Consider the following 23,378-nt stretch of genomic DNA (forward strand, 5'->3'; position numbering starts at 1 on the left):
TTTTAGAGCCAGAGAGCATCACAACCCTTGAGAACCAGGGCCTCATTAGAAACTTAACAAAAAGTGTGGACCTTCCTACAAATCTTCCTAAGCCCATTAATGGGTGGAGAAGACCTTTTATGATCACATTATTCAATCAGTGCACTTGATTATAGTAGAACAAAAAATGTATTATCAATACAAGAAGTTACTTTTTAAGTTTCAGTTTTTATACCTATAAAACTGAGATAACTATTCCATAGCTTTTATTGATGATCAAATGAAATATAATACTGTATGTAATACATTTTTTCAGTCTTCAAAATGTCTTATCATTGTCCCTCTGGAGTTTATGGAGTTCTCTTCTGTTAGTTCTGTTTGAGTTTTATTCTTCTTACTTGACTGCAAACTCTAAGAAGAAAAGGGCAGTCAATGTATATTTCCCAAAGGCCTGTTACCTTTCATGTTCTCTACATTCTAGATGATTAATAAATGTTGGCTGAATTTGAATGTCAGGTTAGATGGGCACATGAAAATAATTCATTGAAACTTAAATTTGTGGAGACTAAGTGACTGTATCCAGGGAACCAGTAGGAAATGAAAAGAAAGCTATCCCTGTGAGTCTTTCAATTCATTTACTAAACCATTTCTTTTTTTTAAGTAGCAGGAAGAAGTTAGTAAATCTTTGGTGCTCCAGTGATGGCCATTATTGTCCTCCTAGACTTATGCCTTCCTCCCTGCTGTTTGGCTACACAGTATGTCCCAGAAGTAGAACATTCCTATAAATTTGTGAAATCTGTATGCCTGACATTCCCCACTCCTGCAAAAAAAAAAAGAGTTAATCTTGTGGGACTTTTGTCCAGTTTTTGGAGAAAAAAATAAGTGGATGATGATGGAAATGGTAAAATATTCCAAGGAATTTAGAAAGGAAATCAGAAACATTTTGGGTAAGTTTTGTAAATGACAAAGAGTTTCAGAGACTGTCTTCTGCTTTGAAGTGTGTAGGCTTACTCCAAAATGTGGGAATAGGTTCTTCTGAGTTTATCTTTTCATAAATAAGAAAGGTGAGTGGATAATCCTCAGCTGATAGACAGGAAAACTCTTGTGTACAGAGCCCAACCAAACCAGTGACAACAATAGAAAAATCTCTAGGCCCTTTTGCTTACTGATTGACAGGAGGACAATTAGTTATTTTGATCAATCGACCATCTTATTGGGAAAAAAAAGCAGCAGTTTTTTTCCCTATGAAATTTTCCTTTCATTACATGTATACTTTATTAGTCCTTTGGCTATAAATGATGCTATCACAACTGAGTTGATTGCACAGGAAAACTAAGTGGATAAAGAATGCTCCTTGCCCGGTGTATGATATATAGTTAAATGGGAAACTGATTGCTATATTTATCTTGGACAAGCATGGCAAATGGATATTGAGTTTGACCCAGAATTGAACATTAGAGGAACAATGGGATGAATTGCTTTTGAGAAATTGCAAAATTTGATCCCAATTACAAGATGTAATCCCAAGATTTTACTTAAAACAAAGGCCTGCATTTTTGCCCACCAATGACTTTATAGTTTTATATATATATATATATACATATATAAATATAAAAATATATATATATATTCTGAATATACATATATATTCAGAATATATATATATATATATATATTCTGCTAGTCTTGGAACTCTAGAGTAACTGAAGAATTGGAGTTATAAATCAACTAAAAGCCAATGGAGAGATCTGGTGAGTCTGAGGAGGCTGTGTTTTTACTCTAGTGTCTGTATCTCCAGGACTTAGCATGGTGCTCGACAGGTAATAAGTGCTTAATAAATGCTTTTTCCCCTGGGGATTCTTTGCCTTAAGTTGATGACTACTTTTTGGTTGCCTTTTCTGATGCCCATTCCCTCTTGTATGGAATTAAAAAGTGTCACTGTGAGCTCTTAGTGTTCTTTGTTGTTGTGCTATGAAATACCTAAGCACCTCTTCTCTCCACCATCCCCCATCTTGTATAAAGTCTCAGAGAACTTTCCTCAACTGGCCCACCTATCAGTTATGTGCTAGTTAAAAGTGGGGGCTACTCTTCATTAACAATGGAAATGATTTCTATTTCTTTCTCCTCTCATATGAGAAAAGTCATGATTTAGAAAACTAAGTGCTGGACCTAGTGTCAAGATTTCAGTTCAATAATAACAAGTAGCTAGTATTTACATATGATTAATATTTGCAAAGCACTTTTCAAATATTATATCATTTTATCCTTACAACAATCCTGGAACATAGATGCCATTATTATCCTTATTTTATAAATGAGGAAACTGAGGCAGACAGAAGTTAAATGACCTGCTTAGGGTCACATAGTGAGTGGCCAAGACAGGATTTGAACTTAGTTCTTCCTTATTCTAGGGTCATTACTTTCTCCCCTGTATGTCCTAGTTGCCTCTAAATCCTGCTTCTCTCATTTACTAGACTAGCCATGGGCAAGTGGCTTAATTTTGTTTCTTCATAGCTTCTATCATCATTCCTGTTTCTGCAGAAGAGGGTGTTTCATTCTTCAAAAACTTGAAGACAACATTTTTGTCTGCTCCTGTCTTTTTCTTTTCTAGGTTATATACCCAAAGTTCTTTAAACTTATTTTAATATGCATGTTTTGAAGGTCTTTTACTATTCTGCTTTTCAGACTCTGGATGCCCTTGAACTTTTAAATGCCTTTCCAATAATGTGGAGCTCATACTTGGTACAAGACATTTAAAATCTAAAGATAAAAATGACAGTAGTCCCTGCTCTTGAGCACGCTGTATTCTTGAGTTTCAGGGGAGAGAGGAAGTTATATGAGATTAGTAAAAACTAAATATATGAAAAAATAAGGGAGCAACTAGGTTACAAAGTGGATAGAGTGCTGGGCCTGGAGTCAGGAAGACTCATCTTCCTGAGTTCAAATCTGACTTCAGACACTTACTAGCTGGGTGACGCTGGGAAAGTCATTTAACCCTGTTTGTCTAGGTTTCTCAAGTGTAAAATGAGCTGGAGAAGGAAATGGTAAGCCCTTCCAGTATCTTTACCAAGAAAACCCCAAATGGGATCGTGGAGAATTAGACATGACTGAAATGATTGAACAACAGCAAAAAATGAAAAATAAATACTTTTTTTTTTGATTAATGAATGAGAGAGGGCTACAATTTATGATTCCAGAATCATCCCTAGGACATCACCTCTATTTAGACAAATGCTGAACAGTGATCTGGTATCACAATTTCCCAAACACAAAGATTAGACTAAGAGGAAACAATGCCAAGACCTTGACAGGTCCTGGAACAGGTCTAGGCTCAGGCTATGCTCCAAGAAACTCCCCAGTGGCATCTGTCTGGGTTGAAATGATTTTCTGGTTACCTATGGGCATAAAAGTTCCTACTTGAATGGGGCCAGTTCCATATTGACTAGGTAGCTGTTTGAAGACTGAGGAAATAATCACACCTTGCCCAGCTGATCAAATGTGTTCTGATAGGGAGGTGGGGGGTGGGGCAATGATTCTTGAAGTGTATCCTTCTTGAATATCTATATTGTACAATATTGTACAATGAATAGTATGCTGGGCTTGGAGTCAGCTCATCTCCCTGAGTTCTAATTTGGCCTCAGATAGTTACTAGCTGTGTGACCCTGGGCAAGTCACTTAAATCTGTTTGCCTCAGTTTCCTCATTTGTAAAATGAGCTGGAGAAGGAAACTGCAAATTACTCCGTTATCCTTGCCAAGAAAACCTCAAATGGAGTCATGAAGAGTAAGACATGACTGAAATGACCCAACAACAAAGTTTTCCTTTCGTTAATTATTCATGACCTATGAAAGCCTTATTTCTTCCCAACCTTGAACCTGAACTAAGATGATATTTTAAGTTTAAAATGAATCTAAAATTTAATATATGTTGAGAATCCTGTAGTCCACAGCTTCTGGGGAATTCTACACTGATGGAACCTGGGCAGTGATTTAAGAGAATGGCCTTTGGAAGATATAGTTCCACAAGTTTATGCTAAAAAATATCTGGATATTAACAAATAACAACTGCCATACCCCGTCCTCCTACCCCTCATTTTTTACTACCCCTTTCCTTTTGTCAAGTTAAAGGAGACAGGACTATTTCTACCTACTCTTACACATTCTCCTCATTCCCCTTAGGCTGTCCTTTGGTGATGTCTTCCTTTTCCCCTTCAAGTATGGCCTTGACCTAGCCTGATTTCACTTTCGTTAAATATTCATTATTAAATATCTCCTCTGTGGGAGATATTGTACTTGCTTTTATGATATCTGGAAGGATTTGGGGGAAGGAAATGGGTAGGCAGGAGCATGAATTTAGATTTAGTCCAGCCCTGAATCATTTAGGGACTGCACTGGTCCCTGCATGTCCTCTAAGGAATGCTTACTTTCTCTCCTAAAGATGCTCACATTGTGACCTGTTCCCAAACTTCCTAGAACAAGAATGAATTCCCTAACCCTTAGGTTAGAAAATAAACCTGAAGAAAGGGCAACAGCTTTTCTCCACCCAGGTCATTTGTCTGCTGTCTTGAGTTGGAGGAGACAAATGAATAAATGAACAAACTCATTTGGAGGAAAAAGAATTAGTTATAGATTTGAACTCTCCTTGGAAGCTTTGCTCTCAGCAAAAATGCAAGCTGATTTATATAGCTCCTGGACCAACCATGGCTAACCTTGATGAATCATCCTTTTCTTCTATAGATCTCAGGTTTTTCTTGCACAATAAGCTGTCCTTTATCTGGGCTATAGTACTACAATATCTACAAACAATCTTTTACTGGGTAATCGGGCACCCAGATGGCACAGTAGAGTGCCAGCCCTACAGTCAAGAAGACTCATCTTCCAAAGTTCAAATCCAACCTCAGACATTTACTACTTGGATGACCCTGAGAAAGTCACAACACTACCTCAGTTTCCTCATCTGTAAAATGAACTAGAGAAAGAAATGGCAAACTACTCCAGTATCTTTGCCAAGAAAATCCCAAATGGGGTCATGGAGAGTTGGACATGACTAAAATGACTCAACAACAAAAATGTAATCTGGTGTTGGCTCATGATCAGACTATTTAAGATGAAGGCACTCATGTGGGAGACATGAGGGATCTGCTTCTGGGTGAAAGTATCCTGCATTTCCCTACTACATAAGTGGGTGTAACTTGTTTCCTTTGGCTGCAAAACTGGAACAGGCTGAGCCTTTGAAGCTAGCAAACTAGGACTGTCTTACTCTTTCTTTCTGGCAGTATTCAGGGGATGACAGTCTTGTTTACCCTAAGCATAAAGTATGCCTTGAGCTGCATGTGGGAAGGAAAGATTACCTTTGCCCTCTCTCTTTTAGTACCTGTGACCTACAAACTGCATTTGTGGCTTTGCTCTTTTTTTTAATTTATCTTTTTCAGTTCTAGATTGGAGGCAATGGAATCCCCATACCCAGGAACTTGAGCCATGACCACCTTAGAGGCAGTATTTCAGGCTGCATGTTGCTGCCAGTCCAGCAGGGAAGCATTGGGAAGCCAGAATATTAGAACACAAGGCCAGAGGGATTTTGAACTTGGAACTTGGTATATACAAAGAACTAAGTTAAGAGGTAGAGTAAGGGGGATATGCACCTGTCATCCCAGCCTCAATTTCCTCATCTATAGAATGGGGATAATAATAGCATGTACTTCGCAGGGTTGTTATGAAGATTAAATGAGATGATGCATGTAAAGAACTTTATAAAAATTAAAGTTAGTGTTAGTCTAATAGACAATGAACATATTACAGTGGATAAAGGGCTAAACTTGGAGTTGAGAAGACCTGTTTACAAATTTGGAGTTAGATACTTACTAGTAAGTCTTCTGAATTTCAGTTTCTTTGTCTGTAAAATGGGATAATAATAGCACCAATTTAACAGGGTTATTGTAAGGGTCAAATGAGTTAAATAGAAAAAACTCTTTACAAACTTTAAAATGTCCTACAGCTATTAGCTGTCATGATATTATATTATTTATAATAATTATCTATGTACTCTAGGAGACTGATCCAATATAACAAGACAATGTATGACTGTGTGAATTATGTGGTGAATTGAATGATGTGGACTATAAATATTTTGTATATTCAGAGAAGAGAGAGCTCAGTGAAGGCCAAGATCAGCTAGTGTGGTATGAATATCCCAATTCTGGTCCTGATTCTGCCACTAATTAGGTGCAGAAATAAAATAATGACACTGTTAAAAAAAATATGAGCTTAAAAAATCACCAATCTACAATATGCAAAGAACAAAAAAAGGATTATATATGAAACTGAGTATTTCTATTATATACCATTCACTTTTTAAACGTGTTCTAAATTTAGCTAAGTTGTAACAAAATTTCTCTGTTCCTCTTTCTGAATTGCTTTTTGACCCCTGTGTATTCTTTTAATGTTTTATTGCTAAATGACTGTTATTCATTTATTCATGTATGTTGGTTCTCCAAAATGCACAATGGGTTAAATAGGATGGGGCTTTGATTTCATTGATATTAGTAAGTCATGGCTGAGGAAATTCTCTGCAACAGCCAGTACGTGTAAGAGGCAAGGTTGAACACAGGTCTTTCTGGCTTTGAGGCTGGCTCTCTAGCCATTACACCACAATGCCTCTTGGCTACTTAGCTTTTGACTGTAATAAAGAATTAAGAACTTAAATCTGAAATTCCTTACCCATTGCTCAGGTTATCATACTGGATTTGACTTACAACTTTGTGTTCACTGAGATAGGTCAATGACTACATTTACAGGCATTAGATGAATTCAACTCACCCAAACCATTGGTTTACCCATGAAAAGATTGTTTTGTTTTGTTTTGTTTATGACTATTGCTATGTTCCACAGACATATTTTCACCAAGACATTTAATTTGTTGCAACCGTCAGAAGAGAGGATGAAAAGACTTTACCATGGTTTTTATCCAAGTTTGTTGGAATAAAGGATAGGCAAGGGGTTAAAGTAAAAGGCAATTATTGAATAGACTGCCCCATATACACTCATCATATTGCTTTTCAGGGTTGCTATTGATAGAAAGCAGTTGAGTGACAATCACACAATATAAGTACATGTTCTTCTTGACACAATCCACTGGCCTGGCAACTCCATCATCCTGAAATCTCACAGGCAACACATTGCAGTTATTAAAGATCCTGTCAATTATTCCTTTTCATAATTTCCTCATCCTCATTTTAACATATATGACAGCAGAAAGGTCTTTAGTAGATTTCACTTAATGTTCCATTTTTTTCAGTTGAAAAGTTATTTTAATATAGTAATGCCAAAGTATATTTAGATGTATAAGTTTTATGGTCTCCTGTATAGAATTGTTGCAATTCAGGCATTAAAATTGTCCAAATTTTAATTACATTCTTATGGTTCTTGGTATGGGTACTCTCTCCAGTATTGCAGACTGAAACCCCTCTTGGGATTTAGATGGTGTGTCAGTAAGCACCCCAACATACACAAGGGGGCCTGCTATCACAGGTTCTTAGATCTGAATTCATAAAAGGAAAGGCAACTTTTGAGGGGTTAACAATCACTTTAGTCAAGCACATGTATCATTCCTTTAACCAAGCACATATATCATTCACCTAGTTCAGGGGAGTCAGCACCCTGAACTTCAGAAAAAAAACTGAGAAATCAAAGATCAACAGATATGGTTTCCTCTGCCTGAATTCAATAGATAGGTCTAACTGTCTACCCATAATAACCAGAGAGGGAAGTGCTGAAATCTCGGTTTTCAAAGCCTGGAGGCTCTTTTAGCGGCTTCCCAGAGTCCTCTTCTGGTCAAACAAACACTTCCCGTTAATAAGCCCCAAAATAAAACCCACACCTCAGAGTCTTTATACACTTTTTAGAGCCAGTGGGCATCACATACCTTGAGAACCAGTGCTTCATTAACAAAAGGCTTGGATCTTCCTACAAATCTTCCTGGGCCTGACAATGGTTGGGAAAGGTCCTCCTTAATCTCATTATTCAGAGGCACTTTTAGTAAAGTAAAACAACAAAAGATCCTACTTTGGTTGCCGTTACAGATTGTCTTAGATTTTTCTACAATTGAAAATTTATCACCTGCAGTTAATTGGGTAATGAACTTCTCTGACCTTAATTGTATTGACCTTCCAGACAACAGACATGTAGTCTATCACTGAACCAGTACTTTATTTTTGGAAAAGCTTTTTTAATTTTACAATAAAACTCATGTATCTTTTGTGGGTCTATCCTTTATTTTGTTAAAAACCTTCCTTCTACTCCAAAGTTATGAATGGTAACTCATTGGCTTTTTGATTTTCTTTTGGTGGGGTAGTTTTCAATAATTGACATCCTATACCCATTTTGAAAATGTTGTAACATATGGCATAAGATGTCAGTCTGAATCTAATTTCTGCAAAACTACTTTCTAGTTGTCCCAGAGGTTCTTGTCAAAAAGGGAGTCCTTCTTCAAGTAATTTATCTTGTCAGGTTAATCAAACACTATGTTACTGAGTTCCACTGTCTCTGATTCTTGCTTAACTAGTCCGTTCTCCTGTCTTGGTCCTCTTCAAGAGTGAAGAATGGACAATAACTGCTATCTACTTCTCTGTTTCTTTTTATTGTTGTTAACTCCTCATTCACTTGTGTCTGACTCTTTGTGACACCAGGAGCCTTAACATGCAGTGCTATGGATGGGGTTTTCTTAGCAAAGATATTGGAGTACTTTGTAATTTCCTTATCCAATGGATTAAGGCAAACAGAAGGTATAAGTGATCTATCCACAGAGCTAGTAAATGTCTGAGGTCAGATTTGAACTTCGGTCTTCCAGACTTTAAGCCCAGCTGTCTAACCACTGTGCCACATAGCTGCCACCTTTCTACTTCTTAGCCAGTGACAAGTTAGTTTTGATGATTATGGCTTTATAACACATTTTGAAGTCTGAAAGTGCTATTTTCTCCTCTGGCTTACTTTTTTTTTATGATTTCCCTTGAGATGCTAGAGTTTGTTTCTCTAAATGAATTTTGTTATGATTTTGTTATGAAGTTTGTAAAGCATTCCCTTGGTAGTTTGATTTATACAACACTAAATATGGACATTTATCTAGGTTCTATCATTTTTATTACATTGATGTTGGGCCATTGATTTAAAACATTTCAGCTTGGTAAGACAGCCTTTGAGAATCCAAGTCATGATGAGGCATCAGAATTCTATCATGAATACTACACCCACTTATTGATTAAAAATATTAAGATAGATGGAAAATGGTACTCATCAATGGAAAACTATTAACAAGAATTGTACTAGATAATTGAATATGTTATAACTGATTTAAAAAGTGGTACTGTAGAAAGTTTTGGAGTTTTGAAAGTTTTGGGAAGTCAGAGGATACAGGTTCAGATTCTACTTGTGATGCTTATGTGCTCTTAACCAAATCACTTATCCTTTTTGGAACCCGTTTTGGCAAATAAAAGCTTTGGATTAGGTTTCTTCCTGCTCTAGATCAGACCTGCACAACTTGGCAGTAAGTAAGGGCAAAAATTAAAATAGGCTAACTTCTTTAGGCTGCAGGTAGGTTAGACTAAAGACAGACTGATGGTGGTTGATTGCCACTGATTACATTACAAACAGGGGTGTGTGCCCAATGACAACCCACCCACCAAGTTACACAGGGGGCACAAGAGTAACTACTGGAAGAATGGGTAAGTGGGCATGGACAAAGAACTCATTACATCTTTACTTGCTTTTACAACCTCTACATTTTTCATGGGCTGCTTGAAATCCTTTCATGGATTTCAAGGGGCCCAAGAGTTTTGTGTTGTGCAAGCCTACTCTAGATTTATCATCAACTTAACAAAATGGTACATGCCACCTTGAATCCATCTTCATCTTAGACTTAAAAAAAAACACGATAAAGGGTTTTAGGAGCAATTATTTCATTAACAAGATACTGTCCACTGATACAGATTGTAATCTTAATCTACCATAATATAGATGGTCTTTATGCATTGTGATTGGGAGGAAAAATCACTCCCTAGTGGGTAACCCTTCTCATAATGCATCACTCTGATGTTAAAGAATCAACAATCTCTCCCACCCCATACTTACTAACCCCTCCTACCTCCTTCCATTAAATTCAAAACAATGAGGTCAAAAACAAATGAAAGTGATTTGTGGGTCACTTTTAGAACTGTACAAACTTTAAGTAATCTGGGGCATAGGGATTATTTTATCTTTTATTTATTATCTTTTCCTCCTCCCTCCCTCACTGCACCCCAAACTTGAAATCACTGTTCTATTACATAATGCTAGGAGCAAAATAGTTTTTGCAAACACATCCCAGTGGTTTGCAGGCATCTAAGATCTCCAGATTACCCTCCTTCATCAGCACTGCCTTTCAAAAAAAATTACTGGAACTATTTTCAAATATCTCTCTGGCACCCACTAGTTGTGTGATTATGAGAAATTCACTGTATCTTTTTGAGTCTCAATTTCATTACCTGTAAAATGGGACTTTTAGTGCCTTTACAGGGTTGTTGTGTGAGTTCAAATGAGATGGTATATCTTAAAAATGATGATGATAATATCTGTATAACTGCTTTATATGGTGGTTATGGGAACAAAATGTAACTATATATCTATAAGGCTTAGTAAAAACTAAAACATTGTATAAATGTCAAAGATTGCTATTGTTAAGGCCGTAGCTCCTCTATATGCTATTTTGGGAATTAGGATTTTTGAACATATATGCAGTATTTCCTTTTATCCTTACTAAGTTTTATTTTGTTAAATTTACCTCATTGTTTCAGCAGGCAAAAATCATCTTTGATTCTGATCCTATCATCCTGAATGTTCACTATTCCCTACTAACTTTGTGTCATACTTATTTGTTAGCCAGAATAATAATAATAGCTGATATTTGCAGTGCTTTAAGATTTGACAAACCAATTTATGTGTATTGTCTCATTTGGTTTTCGTGACAAGCCTGTGATATGGGTGCTATGTGCATATTATTATTTTTATTCCCATTATATGGATGAGAAATTAGAGTCTCAGAGAGCATAAGGGATTTGGTCAAGTTCATACAACTATTAAGCATCAAAGTCAGGATTTGAATTCCAGATTTCATATCCAATGTTGTTTTCTCTACATCAACTACTGTAGTCAACGTACACTCTGCATCTGCTTTCAGGATGGAGAATGCTGAGAAGAGAACCCTACGGTACCCTACCAAAGATGTACCCTTTCTACTGTATGACATTGGTTCATAAATTAATATCCCATTTAGGTAAGGTCAGGGGTAGCTAGGTTGTACACTAAATAGAGTGTTGGTCCTGTAGTGAGGAAGACTTATTTTCCTGAGTTCAAAACTGGCCTCAGATACTTCCCAGTTGTGTGACCCTGGAGAAGTCACTTCACCCTGATTGCCTAAGTTCCCTCATCTGTAAAATGAGCTGGAGAAGGAAATAGGAAACCACTCCAATATCTTTGTCAAGAAAACCTCAAATGGGGTCACAAAAAGTAAAACATAACTGAAATGACTGAACAACAACAGGGCAGGTCATTTATTAAGGCAATGAATTACAAAAATTACCCTTCCCCAAACCATCAAATTAAAAAGGTGAGTGAAACAAAATAATTTATGTAGATTTTAAAAAATTCCTTATTTGTTTTTAAGTGTTGAAATAGCTTGGTTTGTATTTAATCAGACCTTGTGTATCATTTTGCAAATTCAATTCATTTCAACAAAAGATGTATGGTGAAGAGTATGGAGACTGAAAGCTGAAAGATGTGGGCTCAAATCTCAGATTCACTATGAACTGTGTAAACTTGGAGAAAACATCATTTCTTTGACCCTCAGTTTTCGTAACTATAAAATGAAAGGGTTGGACCATGTAACCTGTAAGGTCCCTTCCATCTCTAAATCCTATGACTTTCTATGTTTAAAGCTTTATGTTAGGTCTTGGAATAATATTATATATGTATATAAAGAACCATATACATGCTACTATATATAGTAGTCTGCACATTGCACATATGTATATATACTTGTATATATACACACATAAATGCATACACACACACACATATATACATATATATATATGTATGTAACAGCCCAGTATACAAATAGTTTTATTAAGATGAAACTCCAAAACTATTATGGTCTTTTAAAAATAGAGTCTGCAGTCTCTTTTCCTTCAAAACTGAGAGACTGCTTTTTGGGTAAGATTTCTCTGAGTTCAGAAAATAAATGTATTTCCTGTTAATTCTGGGGATGAGCCAAAACTATTCATGTTACATAAAAAATGATGTTCATGGGTGGGGAATCTTGAAGAAAAAATAGGGTCAACTTGAGCAGAAATCATTAAAAGTACATAAAAAAGTTTTGTTCAGAATTAATAAACCTTAGCTACACAGTTACTGTATTCAGATTAAACAGAGATTAAATTTTACCCAGAGCATTTACAGATGTTGTATTATGTATAGCAAGGAGCAACTGCTTCTGTTCTGGCCAGAAACCCTGAGTCTTCCCTTCCCTTAATTTTTTTTTTGAGTAGGTAATCTTTTGCCTCATTTTTTACCTAGTCAAATCACTGAATGTGGATTGACTCAGACAAACAGAGACCTGAGAAAGGCTTAAAAAGTTCAAGGTCTCCCTCTGTATCTGGGGTTGTCTCCAGTCATCCTGATCTATGTCTTGCCACTGGACTCAGATGACCCAATAGCAGAGAGAGGCTGATGACTTCACACAACTCTATCTAACTTAAATCCAATTCACTTGCAAGTCAAGATATCACCCTTCTGATTCTTTGGTCCTCTTCTAGAACAAAGGACAAACAACAATGTGTGGGTACTTTGGTGTGGCCTGAAACAGATTAATTTGCACTGTGATACAGAAGGAAGAACACTGGACTATTTCTATTCTTTCTTTGGTTCAATGAAGAACAACATAAGAATGGGGCTAGAGGGTATGATAGCGAGAAAGCTGTCCACTTGCAGTCAATTTAAAGGGAGCTGAAGGCTAGGTCCTGCACCAACATGCACATGGCCAAAGAATGTGAAATATAGCAATTTGAGGAATTTGTTGTGCAGCACACCATCCCACCTTACACTGATGTCTTTTTGATTGCCTTTCTTGAGCTCTGTTCTTGATGCTGGTACTGCCTCTCCTTCCCCTTAGGACATTGCTTTTCACTCCCTTGACCTTTATCAATTGGTAGGTATCTCAAGTGATTCTGGATGATTGCAGGATGCTTCTTATATGAAGCCATGCAAAAATATTCTGACTCTAGTCTCCCTTCCACGTTCATGTGACTTCAATCTGTCCCCTGGATCCCATTAAGTGTTGAAAGTTCTCTCTGGGATAGGGATGGAAGGAAGATAACAGACTGAAATTAAGTGGGAGTCTTACCCTTGCTTTCCCGGTAACCAATCATGGGACAGGATCTTCTTCTAATGTCCCATTTTGACTTAAAGATGATCCTGGTTCCTTGAAGTGTGTGCAAATAGACTACAAGCTCTAGCATGTCCTACCAAACAAGAAAGTCTTTGAATAGAGGCATGATGGTAGATCTTATGTCTGTTGTCCAATGACCAGTGTGGCCAGATTCATCACCATGCTGGCCATAGGGAGATAAATGTGTTTATAGCAGCAATTCTTAAAGAGAAATGAAAAAGTGGTTGGAACAGGGGGACTCTAGGAAGCAATAAGGACTCTGCTGGTGATTTGAGGCTCACAGTCAGAGAGAGCCACCAGGGCTCCCCCTGGGTTTGAGGAGTCTTCCATGATTCAAAAATTTGCCAATAATTCAGCTGTAGAAATTCCAGTAATGAGGACTGGAGAATTTTAAGATTCACAAGAGCACGACTTTAGTGGAGTGGCCAGACAATACAACAAAAAAGTGGGCCAGTTACTTTTAGCAGATGAAAATAAAAATTCTGAGGTGGAGAAATTAGTTTGTAAGAAAATGGAACCTAAACCACTGTAAGTGCAGTCATCAAATTATCTCTAAGAAAATGTGCTGTGGCTCAAGAACTTTGGACCTTGAACTGGCAGCTTGGATTGATATATTAAGGGAACACAAGAAAAAGATATGAAAATATGTTGAAACTGGCTCAGGCTCTCTCTCCTCTCAGCTCTTCCAGATGATGTATACTCAGAGGCAATTCAGAGATGCATTTGCCGACCTGACTTTGAAGTCTCTGGACCTCCAAGAAGATTTAGGTTCCAATGCAAATATTCAGAAACTGTTGGCTAAAAATGAAAAAAGAAAACAATAACAAACTCTTCTTGGAGTTATTTTTTATTGCAGGTGAAAATTTTGGTGAGTAAAACAATAGCAAATACACTAATGACTATGAAACAACATGAAAAGGTCAGGATTGAATAGAAATCTACCATGCAGATTTAGAAGAATTGAATATTGTACTATGATGCAAACACTGCCAAAGATCAAGCAGTCACAGCATCTGTTCCAAGCACATAAGGAAAAAATATGATAAAATCTGCAGTAATATATCTGTCAAATTAACATTTTCCAGAAGAAAATAAGGTTAAAATATTGCCCTGACAGCTAGCTCTTTCCCGCAATGCATCACAGTTTACTTTAGTGGGAATCAGAAGCAGCTTGAACAGACCCTCAGAACAGTTCCATAGCAAACTAAAAACTCCTGGAGTGGATGCCCCATCCTGGCTTGAAGAACAGTAATTAGACCTGGAAAAAAAAGATCCATTGTCATCTGAGAACCTAATAAGAATTAAAGGTGGGGAAAGAAGAAGGGAAGAGGACCCTTATATAGATTCTTTCACAGATAGTTTCAATTTTTCCCCTTCTAATACTTTAATAATTGAATTTTTCATTTTGATGGGAAGGTTGGTGGCTTTTCAGTAAACATAACATCTATAATCCAAACATAGCTTTCTTTTGGAGAACTTCTTTTGTATTTTAGGGGCCATTGGATAGTTCTGTAGTTTGAAAACATCTAAAGTAGCTTTGCACTTACAGAATACAAATTTGTGGTTTCTGGTCCTCAATATATGGACCAATTATGATTTTTCCAAAGGGAGGCTTCCATGATTGTTTCAGCATTTAATATTTTATATATGAATATGTTAAAAATCTTTAAAACATTTTCCCCCATACACTATTTTAAATAAGAGGGTAATACTATTTTACAGAGTAAAATTATAGGGCACTTAATTTTAGAGCAGCATCCAAGTAGAGGAAGTAAGATGGTTGATTTGTTTGTGAAATTGGAACAAATCCCTTCTTTAAGAATGGAGTTGGATTCTGGCGCCTCCACTCCGTTCCCTTCGGGTCTCCTCGTGTGCCATGGACGGCATTGTCCCAGATATAACAGTTGGTACAAAGCGGGGATCTGACGAGCTTTTCTCTACTTGTGTTACTAACGGACCCTTTATCATGAGCAGCAACTCTGCTTCTGCAGCTAATGGAAATGACAGCAAGAAATTCAAAGGTGATAACAGAAGCACAGGAGTCCCTTCCCGAGTAATCCATGTGAGAAAACTCCCAGGTGACGTCACAGAAGCTGAGGTTATTTCCCTGGGATTACCATTTGGCAAGGTCACCAATCTTCTAACGCTGAAAGGCAAAAACCAGGCTTTCCTTGAAATGAACACAGAAGAGGCATCAAACACTATGGTAAGTTACTATACCACAGTGACTCCTGTCCTCCGAAGCCAGTCTATCTACATTCAGTTCTCAAACCACAAGGAATTGAAAACAGACAACTCTCCAAACCAAGCACGTGCCCAGGCAGCACTTCAAGCTGTAAACTCTGTTCAGTCAGGAAATTTGGCTCTCTCTGCCTCTGCTGCAGCAGCCGATGCAGGAATGGCAGTGGCTGGCCAGAGTCCAGTTTTGAGGATCATCGTAGAAAATCTCTTCTACCCAGACACTTTAGATGTGCTTCACCAGATTTTCTCCAAGTTTGGCACAGTACTGAAAATAATAACCTTCACCAAGAACAACCAGTTCCATTCTCTGTTACAATATTCTAACGCTGTGAGTGCCCAGCACGCTAAGTTGTCTCTTGATGGGCAGAATATCTACAATGCTTGTTGTACACTGCGCATTGATTTCTCTAAACTCACCAGCCTCAATGTGAAATACAACAATGATAAAAGCAGAGACTATACCTGCCCAGATCTGCCCTCTGGTGACAGCCAGCCTTTTCTTGACCAGACTATGGCAGCAGCCTTTGGACTCTCCGTTCCAAATGTTCATGGAGCTCTTGCTCCACTGGCGATTCCATCATCAGCTGCTGCTGCTGCTGCAGCCGGGCGAATTGCCATCCCTGGCCTCACAGGGGCAGGGAATTCTGTCTTGCTGGTTAGCAACTTGAACCCAGAGAGAGTTACATCCCAATGCCTCTTTATTCTTTTCGGCGTTTATGGTGATGTCCAGGGAGTGAAGATCTTATTATTCTTTTTGAAAAGAAAGAGAATGCCTTGGTTCAGATGGCAGATGGAAACCAAGCCCAGCTTGCTATCAGTCATCTAAATGGACAGAAACTTCATGGGAAGCCTATCAGAATCACTCTTTTCAAGCACCAGACAGTTCAGCTTCCCCGTGAAGGACAAGAAGACCAAGGTTTGACTAAAGACTATGGAAACTCACCTCTCCACCGTTTCAAGAAACCAGGCTCCAAAAACTTTCAAAATATCTTTCCTCCATCTGCTACCTTGCACCTTTCTAATATACCGCCTTCTATATCTGAAGAAGATCTTAATATGTTGTTCTCAAGTAATGGGGGAATGGTCAAAGGATTCAAGTTCTTCCAAAAGGACCGGAAGATGACTCTGATCCAGATGGGCTCAGTGGAAGAGGCCATTCAGACCCTTATTGACCTTCATAACCATGACCTTGGAGAAAACCACCATCTTCGTGTGTCCTTCTCAAAGTCTACCATTTAAAATTTGGGAAGGCACAAGACAGAATGAACCTGACTGACAAGAACCCCAGGGTTTCAGCCTGGTCTGTAAAGGCTGAGCACCTGGAATCACTTCCATCATTCCAGATTTTAAAAAAGCCACTTTAAAAGCAGCTGAAGTGACCTTAAAAGACCAGAGATTTTATTTTTTTAAGTGAATCAGTTTACCTGTTTTTAAAAAAATTAAATCTAATTCACATTGTTAACCTTGTGGTGGTGGGATAACAATCTTGGTGACTGTACAAAAGCTACATGATGAAAAAAATCACAAGTTAAGTTTACGCTTTTTTGGAAACTGCTCTGGGAATTTTCTCCCCATCCCCTTAAAAAAGAATCCCAACAAGTTTATCAGGTTTCACATTGATGCCTTTTAATTTTCTTTACCCAGTCAAGCCTTTAAAGACCCCAAACCACTGTGTGATCACTCTGTTGCCTGAGAGTCAGGATTTTTCAAAGTATCTGATGGGTCCCCTATAGCCCATCCTGTCCTGGATTTTAGGATAATGCTCCTAATCCTAGATTCTGCTATCCTGTGCCTTAAACATTTTTTCTTTTGGTTGAGTGGGGAAGCAGGGAACTACTGTGTGGTGTATCAGCAGATAGTTGTTGAGCTTGGAGCATCTAAGGGGATGAGAAGCTCATTCTGCTCAGAGCAGATGAGAAGTTGGCCAAGTGGATAAAGAAAATATTGGGCATTGTCTCTACTGTCCGTGAATTGTCTCATAATCTGCAATAGTATCATGTATCTTTCCAATGTGTCTCCTTCGGTATTCTGTTTCCAGCAGAAGTAAGTGGAGTTGGTTAGAAACATTCAACTGACCAAGCAAATAGGTCTGAGCAAGTCAATTTCCCTTGTCATACATTTTTATTCCAGTGTTGACAGCAGTTGAGCCCCGCTGCCTTTTATGACTTGATCAAGCTTATACTTTCTTCATCATTGATTGAACCCTTTTCGAGATGAATCAGCATGAATTTTTCCAAATTTGTAGGTGAATTTAGTGATTTTTTTTGGTTTTCTTTTGTAGGGGTAAAGTCCCTAAGTTAGTGATATGTTAAGCTGAGACATATTTATGACCTCAGTTTGACCTTTATTAAGACCAAGTAGTTCCTACCATCGTCCCTGTTGCTTGTCTTCAGCATTTGTTTGAATTCTTGTATTACACTTTTGATGCAGTTGCTGTCATCTGTGCCTCGCAATATTCCAGTTGACCAAATGTTCTAATCTTTTTTTTATTTATATGCGAAAGATAGTTTAAGTAACTTTTACAGAAAGAGGATTAAAAATGGTATAAGTGTAATCTAAATTTACTCTTGTGGTATTACCCTTGTATACTGTGCTTTTATTTTATTCTTTGGTAATTAAGTGAAATTGTAGGGCAGGAATTTAGTTTTGATTTATCAAGCTGCGGTCATGGCTGTGCGGTTGATCAGTAAAGGGAAACTAATTGGATTGGAAGATAGATTGGGCTAAGTAGATGTAAATGTTCAAAGCAGCAAACTACAATGGCTACTGAAGAGGTGGATCGAGTGAATGGACCCAGGCTAAACTTATCTATCTCTCTTTTTAACCCACCCCCTCAGATTCAGAACTTAGGGAAGAAACATCTGCAGCAGATGAGTACATCTAGTGGGCTGAGCCAACTTGTACTGTGTTCAGGTGGCCTCACTGTATGGTCCTTGCTTCTCCCCACACCATTCTGCCTTCTATTTTCACAGAATCCAATGTTGCCTTACATCTTCGTTTAACCTTTAACCTGTTTATCTGCAAAACAGATCTCTTAATACATTTTTCAGGGTTTTTTCTGCAAATTGTGGACCAAAGTTTTTTTTTTTTTTCTTTTTTTTCTTTTCTTTTTAAATTGCCTTTTAGTGCTGGTAGTCATGATATCCCAAAACTCTTGGCTGGCCCAGTACTGAAGGTTTGAAGTCTTAACCTTTTTTAGTTCCTCCCTTGAAACTCCTGTGGGTGTGAACTGTGCTGGAAGGAAGGATATGATAGCTGAGTGAATTTGTCTTGGGTTGCTGGCATAAATGTCGGTAGTATTTGTCTCTCCATCTATCTTGCTGGAAGGAAGTAGTGGGATATTAAATATGCCATAAGAGCAGTGATGTTTTATTGTGACAGTCTTGAAAAAAATTGTTCTTTAATCTCCTGTTCTGGTTTAGCTGAAAGACTCCCAGGAGCAATCAGGTCATCTTTGGGAACTGATGTTTGCAAGAATCTGCATTAGTTTTGTGTGTTTTTTGTTGTTGCTTGCCCCATCACCAACACACATACACAAACATATACACATACCTCTCTACTTGGGAAGTCTCCTGCCTTTCTAGGAGGGAACACTTTAGTTGGCCTGCTCTTCACCCACCCTCCGCACCCATGCCCAAGCATTTATGTGAACCCATGTGCACAGCTGGGACAAGATCTCAGACCTCATTTTGGCTTTACTATAGGCTATTTGTTGGAATGCAAGTGAGGAGGTTGGCCAGGGGTATTTTTTTTTTTGCCAGATACCGAGTGAATCTGTTGCAAGCCCAGCACCCAGGCGACTTCGGGTCTATCTTTTGGATCCCTGTGTTTGCATGTAAAGAATGTGAGTAACAAAGGATGTACATATTTGTAATTTTTTTATACCTGTTGTAAGACATGAGGGGGCAGCAAAACCCAGTTTTTTTTTATGGTGAACAGATGTATTGTATATTTTGATAACAGCTATTCCACGTTCAGTATTGTGAAAGTGGGGGGCGGGTGACCACAAACAAATTCCATTGCCTGTTTCAGAGACTGTTTGTAATGCAAAAAGAATTGAATTAAAATTATTTTATAACAAAAAAAAAAGAATGGAGTTGCACCACTAGAAGTTTTTCGTTTTAATTTTGAATGAAAAAGAATCATATTGTCTTTTCCATGAAGCTTCCAAGATTTATTATATAAAGACTTAGATTAGGTGGTTCTTATTAGTGATTTCATTTTTTACTAACAAGTGAAATCACGCGCATTTGGTTGAGCTTGGGCATTTTGACAGGTAAACTTTGAAATACAAGTTCTTGGCCATTTCTAGTCTGAAATCTGAGACAGAGCTTTTTAGATAGTGTTGCCTTTTCGATACAGTAGTTTCTCAGACAGATTTCACTGTAATAATGCTATTCTAGCAGTAAATCACAAAGAAGTGTCTTCTTAGATACAATAACTTTCTCTGAACCAGTGTACATACTCCACATGGTAGCCTCTTCCAAGTAACGTTTGTTGTGAACTTCTCTAGTACAAAAGGGCACTGTAAAAATGTTGAATTTCTTTATGCTCATTAAACAAAGTTCAAAGTTTGTGGAAAAATCACTTTTTAAAAATATGATTCCTTTAGAGGAATAGTAAGTGGAAGAGTCTGTTTTTCCTTTTTTGATAGGAGGTAGTAGTTTGGGGGGGTAGGAGGAAGAAAGGAGACAATAAAGATAGCCAGGGATCTCTTAGTAACAGGGCAGTGTTGACTTCATGTGAGTATTTTCCTTAATCAGTAGTGTAATCCTTATGAAATGTAAATTCTCTGCTAATTTTTCTAATCTTAGAAATTATAAACTAATATAATTTTGAGAACTATGTCTTGCAGATGTCCATTTATTTTGCTCAGAAATAAGGTACTCAAAAACTGGGGTTATTTAAAACTATGTTGACTATATGATTTGTAATATATGTTCAAGTGTCTTTTAGCTGAAACACATTTTGAGTTTTTATGCCAGTTTTCAATGTCTAAGACAATGTAATGCAACTCTAAAACATAAGCATATTCTAACTAATTCTTTACTATATGTTTGTATTTTGACAGAACTTTAATTTATTTTTTGGCACAATTTCTTCTTGTGATAATAGTTCATTTACATTCCCCAGACGGTGCCTCTGTTGTGAATTTTGTATTCTTATTAGTGATGCTTGCTGCACAAAAAACAGAGTTATAAAAAAAGTAAGTCATGGAATGTACCACAAAGAAGTACGTTGACAAAATTATAGTTATGGAAAGCTTTGAAGTGTCACCTTACATAAGTAATTGTAGCCTCTTAAGCTTAAGTTTGTCATGTTTAAAAGGCAAGTGTTTGGAGCATGGGGGTTGTTGGAGTTAGATTATAACTCAGTGTGAGCATTTACACATCAGAATTTGCAAATACTAAAAATAAGAACTTCATTTATTATTTTGTTAATTGTCTAGCCTTAAGAAAGTGATGGAGGAAATGTTAACAATGCAGATTAAAATTTAAAAGTATTTTATGCATACATTTTCCCCCTGAAAAGCTGATTGTTAAATATTTACCAAAATACCCCCAGGTCTGTGATCTAAGAGGCAGTAAAGCATTAGAAGGAACACAAGCTTTTGAGTCAGGGAAACTGGAATCTTTCCTCTGCTACTTATTATCTGTTTGATGATGGGTAATTGTATTGATAATTCATTTTTTTGTTTTAGTATAATCATTTGGGGCTTACTCTTTGGAAGTGTTTGCTTGGTCAGAGGAGACTCTGGGCAGCCACCAAGCTGCCCCAAACTCTAAGTAGCAGAGCTCAAATTTAAAACCAGGCTCTCTGATTCCAAATCCATCGTTTTGTTCTGCACCTTTTTTTCTCCCAGGGGAAAAGGACCTAGATTTGTGATTTTCTTGTTAAAGTAAATTTTTGATGAATACTCCCTACCAATGTGAATTGTCACTTGTTATCCAGTTTAGTTCCCTGTGGCACCAAGAAAGTAAAATAAATTACTTTCCCAAGGTTATTCAGCCAGAATATGTCAGAAATGTGATTCCTTTTAATTGTAAGTCTAGCTTTCTATTCACATCACACTATGTATGTCCCTTGAACGTACCATAGTATATTCAACCATCTTCTACTACATATTTGCACTAGCAGATTGTATGTAACTGCAAAGAACAGTGATAAAATAATAAATTATTTTTCAATCTTTTAATCACTGAGACAGCTTCTGTAAATACTAGGTTGCAGATCAGGCTTCTGTAAACCTAAGGAGCAAAGGTCTCCACAGGTTTATTTGAGTTATTTCAAGGAAATAATTCTATTAATTATTATTATTTTAATTACTAATTAATTATTTATTGATAGTTAATTATTATTAATGATGCTGTATCATGAGGAATCAGTCAAATGATCAGTTGACAAATACTTGTTAAATACTAGCACTATCAACCTTCTGTGGGGCAGCATTGTTTGGGAGTTAAGGCAGGACATCGAAGACCACAGAGTCTTTTCTTTTATTATGACATTAAAGCTGTATTTACTAAAGTCTGATTAGGTGTTGACAGTTACATTGGGCCAAATGGGTGCAGAACACAGTTTTTCTGCTGTTATCTTCTTACCCTGTGAAGTTCCTTTCACATGTGTGCCAAGTGAGATAGGATATTCCGACATCTCATGATGAAGATATTCACTCTATTTACAGTTAAATTATGCTCCAAGAAAATTTAATTCCATTAGTATGGTTTCCTCTCTACCAAATGTGATCACAACTCCTTTCCAACTCAGGAGATGATTTTTGGGGGTGATGAGAAGGGGGGTTACTGTGGCCAAAATGTCATCACCCTGATCCCAGTCAGGTGATTAGCTTCTCTGACTTTAATTGGGTGAATGCTTGGATGATGGGCATATGTCATGGCACTTACAGAAAACACTTTCTCTTGTTTGTTGATTTTCAGGCTTCTTTACTCCCTTCCTTATATACCAATAACAAAATAGGCACACGGAGGGAATTGTCAAAATTTCTGTTCTAAGCCTTTCATTGGATATCATGTATATTACCTTTATAAGAAATAATGCAGATTTAGAGCAAAAAGAGGCCCTAGAGGACATCTATTCTAATCTCCTAATTTTACAGAGAAGGAAACTGAGGTCTTGAGAGGTTAAGGGATTTGCTCAATGTTATACAAACAGTAGCAGAGGTAATATTTGAACCTAGGTCTCCCATCTCTTAATTTTGTGCTGTTTTCACTGACTAACAACAATAATAACTAGGATGTAAATAATTCTTTAAAATTTACACACATAGTAACGTCCACATAAATGTTAAGCTACTATTATTATTTGCCCGTTATTATTATTATCATTAATAATAGCAACAACATATGTGTTGCACCTCTTACGTGCCAGACATTGTGCTAAATGTTTTACAAATATTTTCTCATCTGATCTTGCAAACAACCCTGGGAGGTAAGTGTTATTTATTTCCCCGTTTTAGAGATGAGGAAACGGAAGCAAACAGAGGTTAAGTGACTTGCCCAGGGTCACTCAGTTCATTAGTGTCTGAGGTCAGTTGATCTTTGGTTTTCCTGACTCTAGGCCCAGCGTTCTACTGCACCACCTAGATGCCTATGTTGATAGAGTAATTTTATTATGATAGCAATTTTAGACCAACTCATCTGAGCACTTGCAATGGAATCAGAGAAA

At 37.3% G+C, this 23,378-nt stretch overlaps 1 protein-coding gene and 1 pseudogene across 1 annotated transcript; both read left to right on the forward strand.

Annotated features, from left to right (window-relative positions):
* The first annotated feature begins 9,635 nt into the window (after positions 1–9,635).
* LOC140522804 (arfaptin-1 pseudogene) lies at positions 9,636–14,703 on the forward strand (annotated as a pseudogene).
* A 589-nt stretch (positions 14,704–15,292) lies between these two features.
* LOC140526294 (polypyrimidine tract-binding protein 1-like) lies at positions 15,293–18,718 on the forward strand. Its single transcript, XM_072642421.1, is given in 2 exon segments — positions 15,293–16,431; positions 16,434–18,718. Coding segments are annotated over 2 exon segments (1,602 nt in total). The 5' UTR covers positions 15,293–15,327; the 3' UTR covers positions 16,932–18,718.
* The last annotated feature ends 4,660 nt before the right edge of the window (positions 18,719–23,378 follow it).

This window comes from Notamacropus eugenii, chromosome 2, assembly GCF_028372415.1.
Source record: "Notamacropus eugenii isolate mMacEug1 chromosome 2, mMacEug1.pri_v2, whole genome shotgun sequence".
NCBI lineage: Eukaryota > Metazoa > Chordata > Mammalia > Diprotodontia > Macropodidae > Notamacropus > Notamacropus eugenii.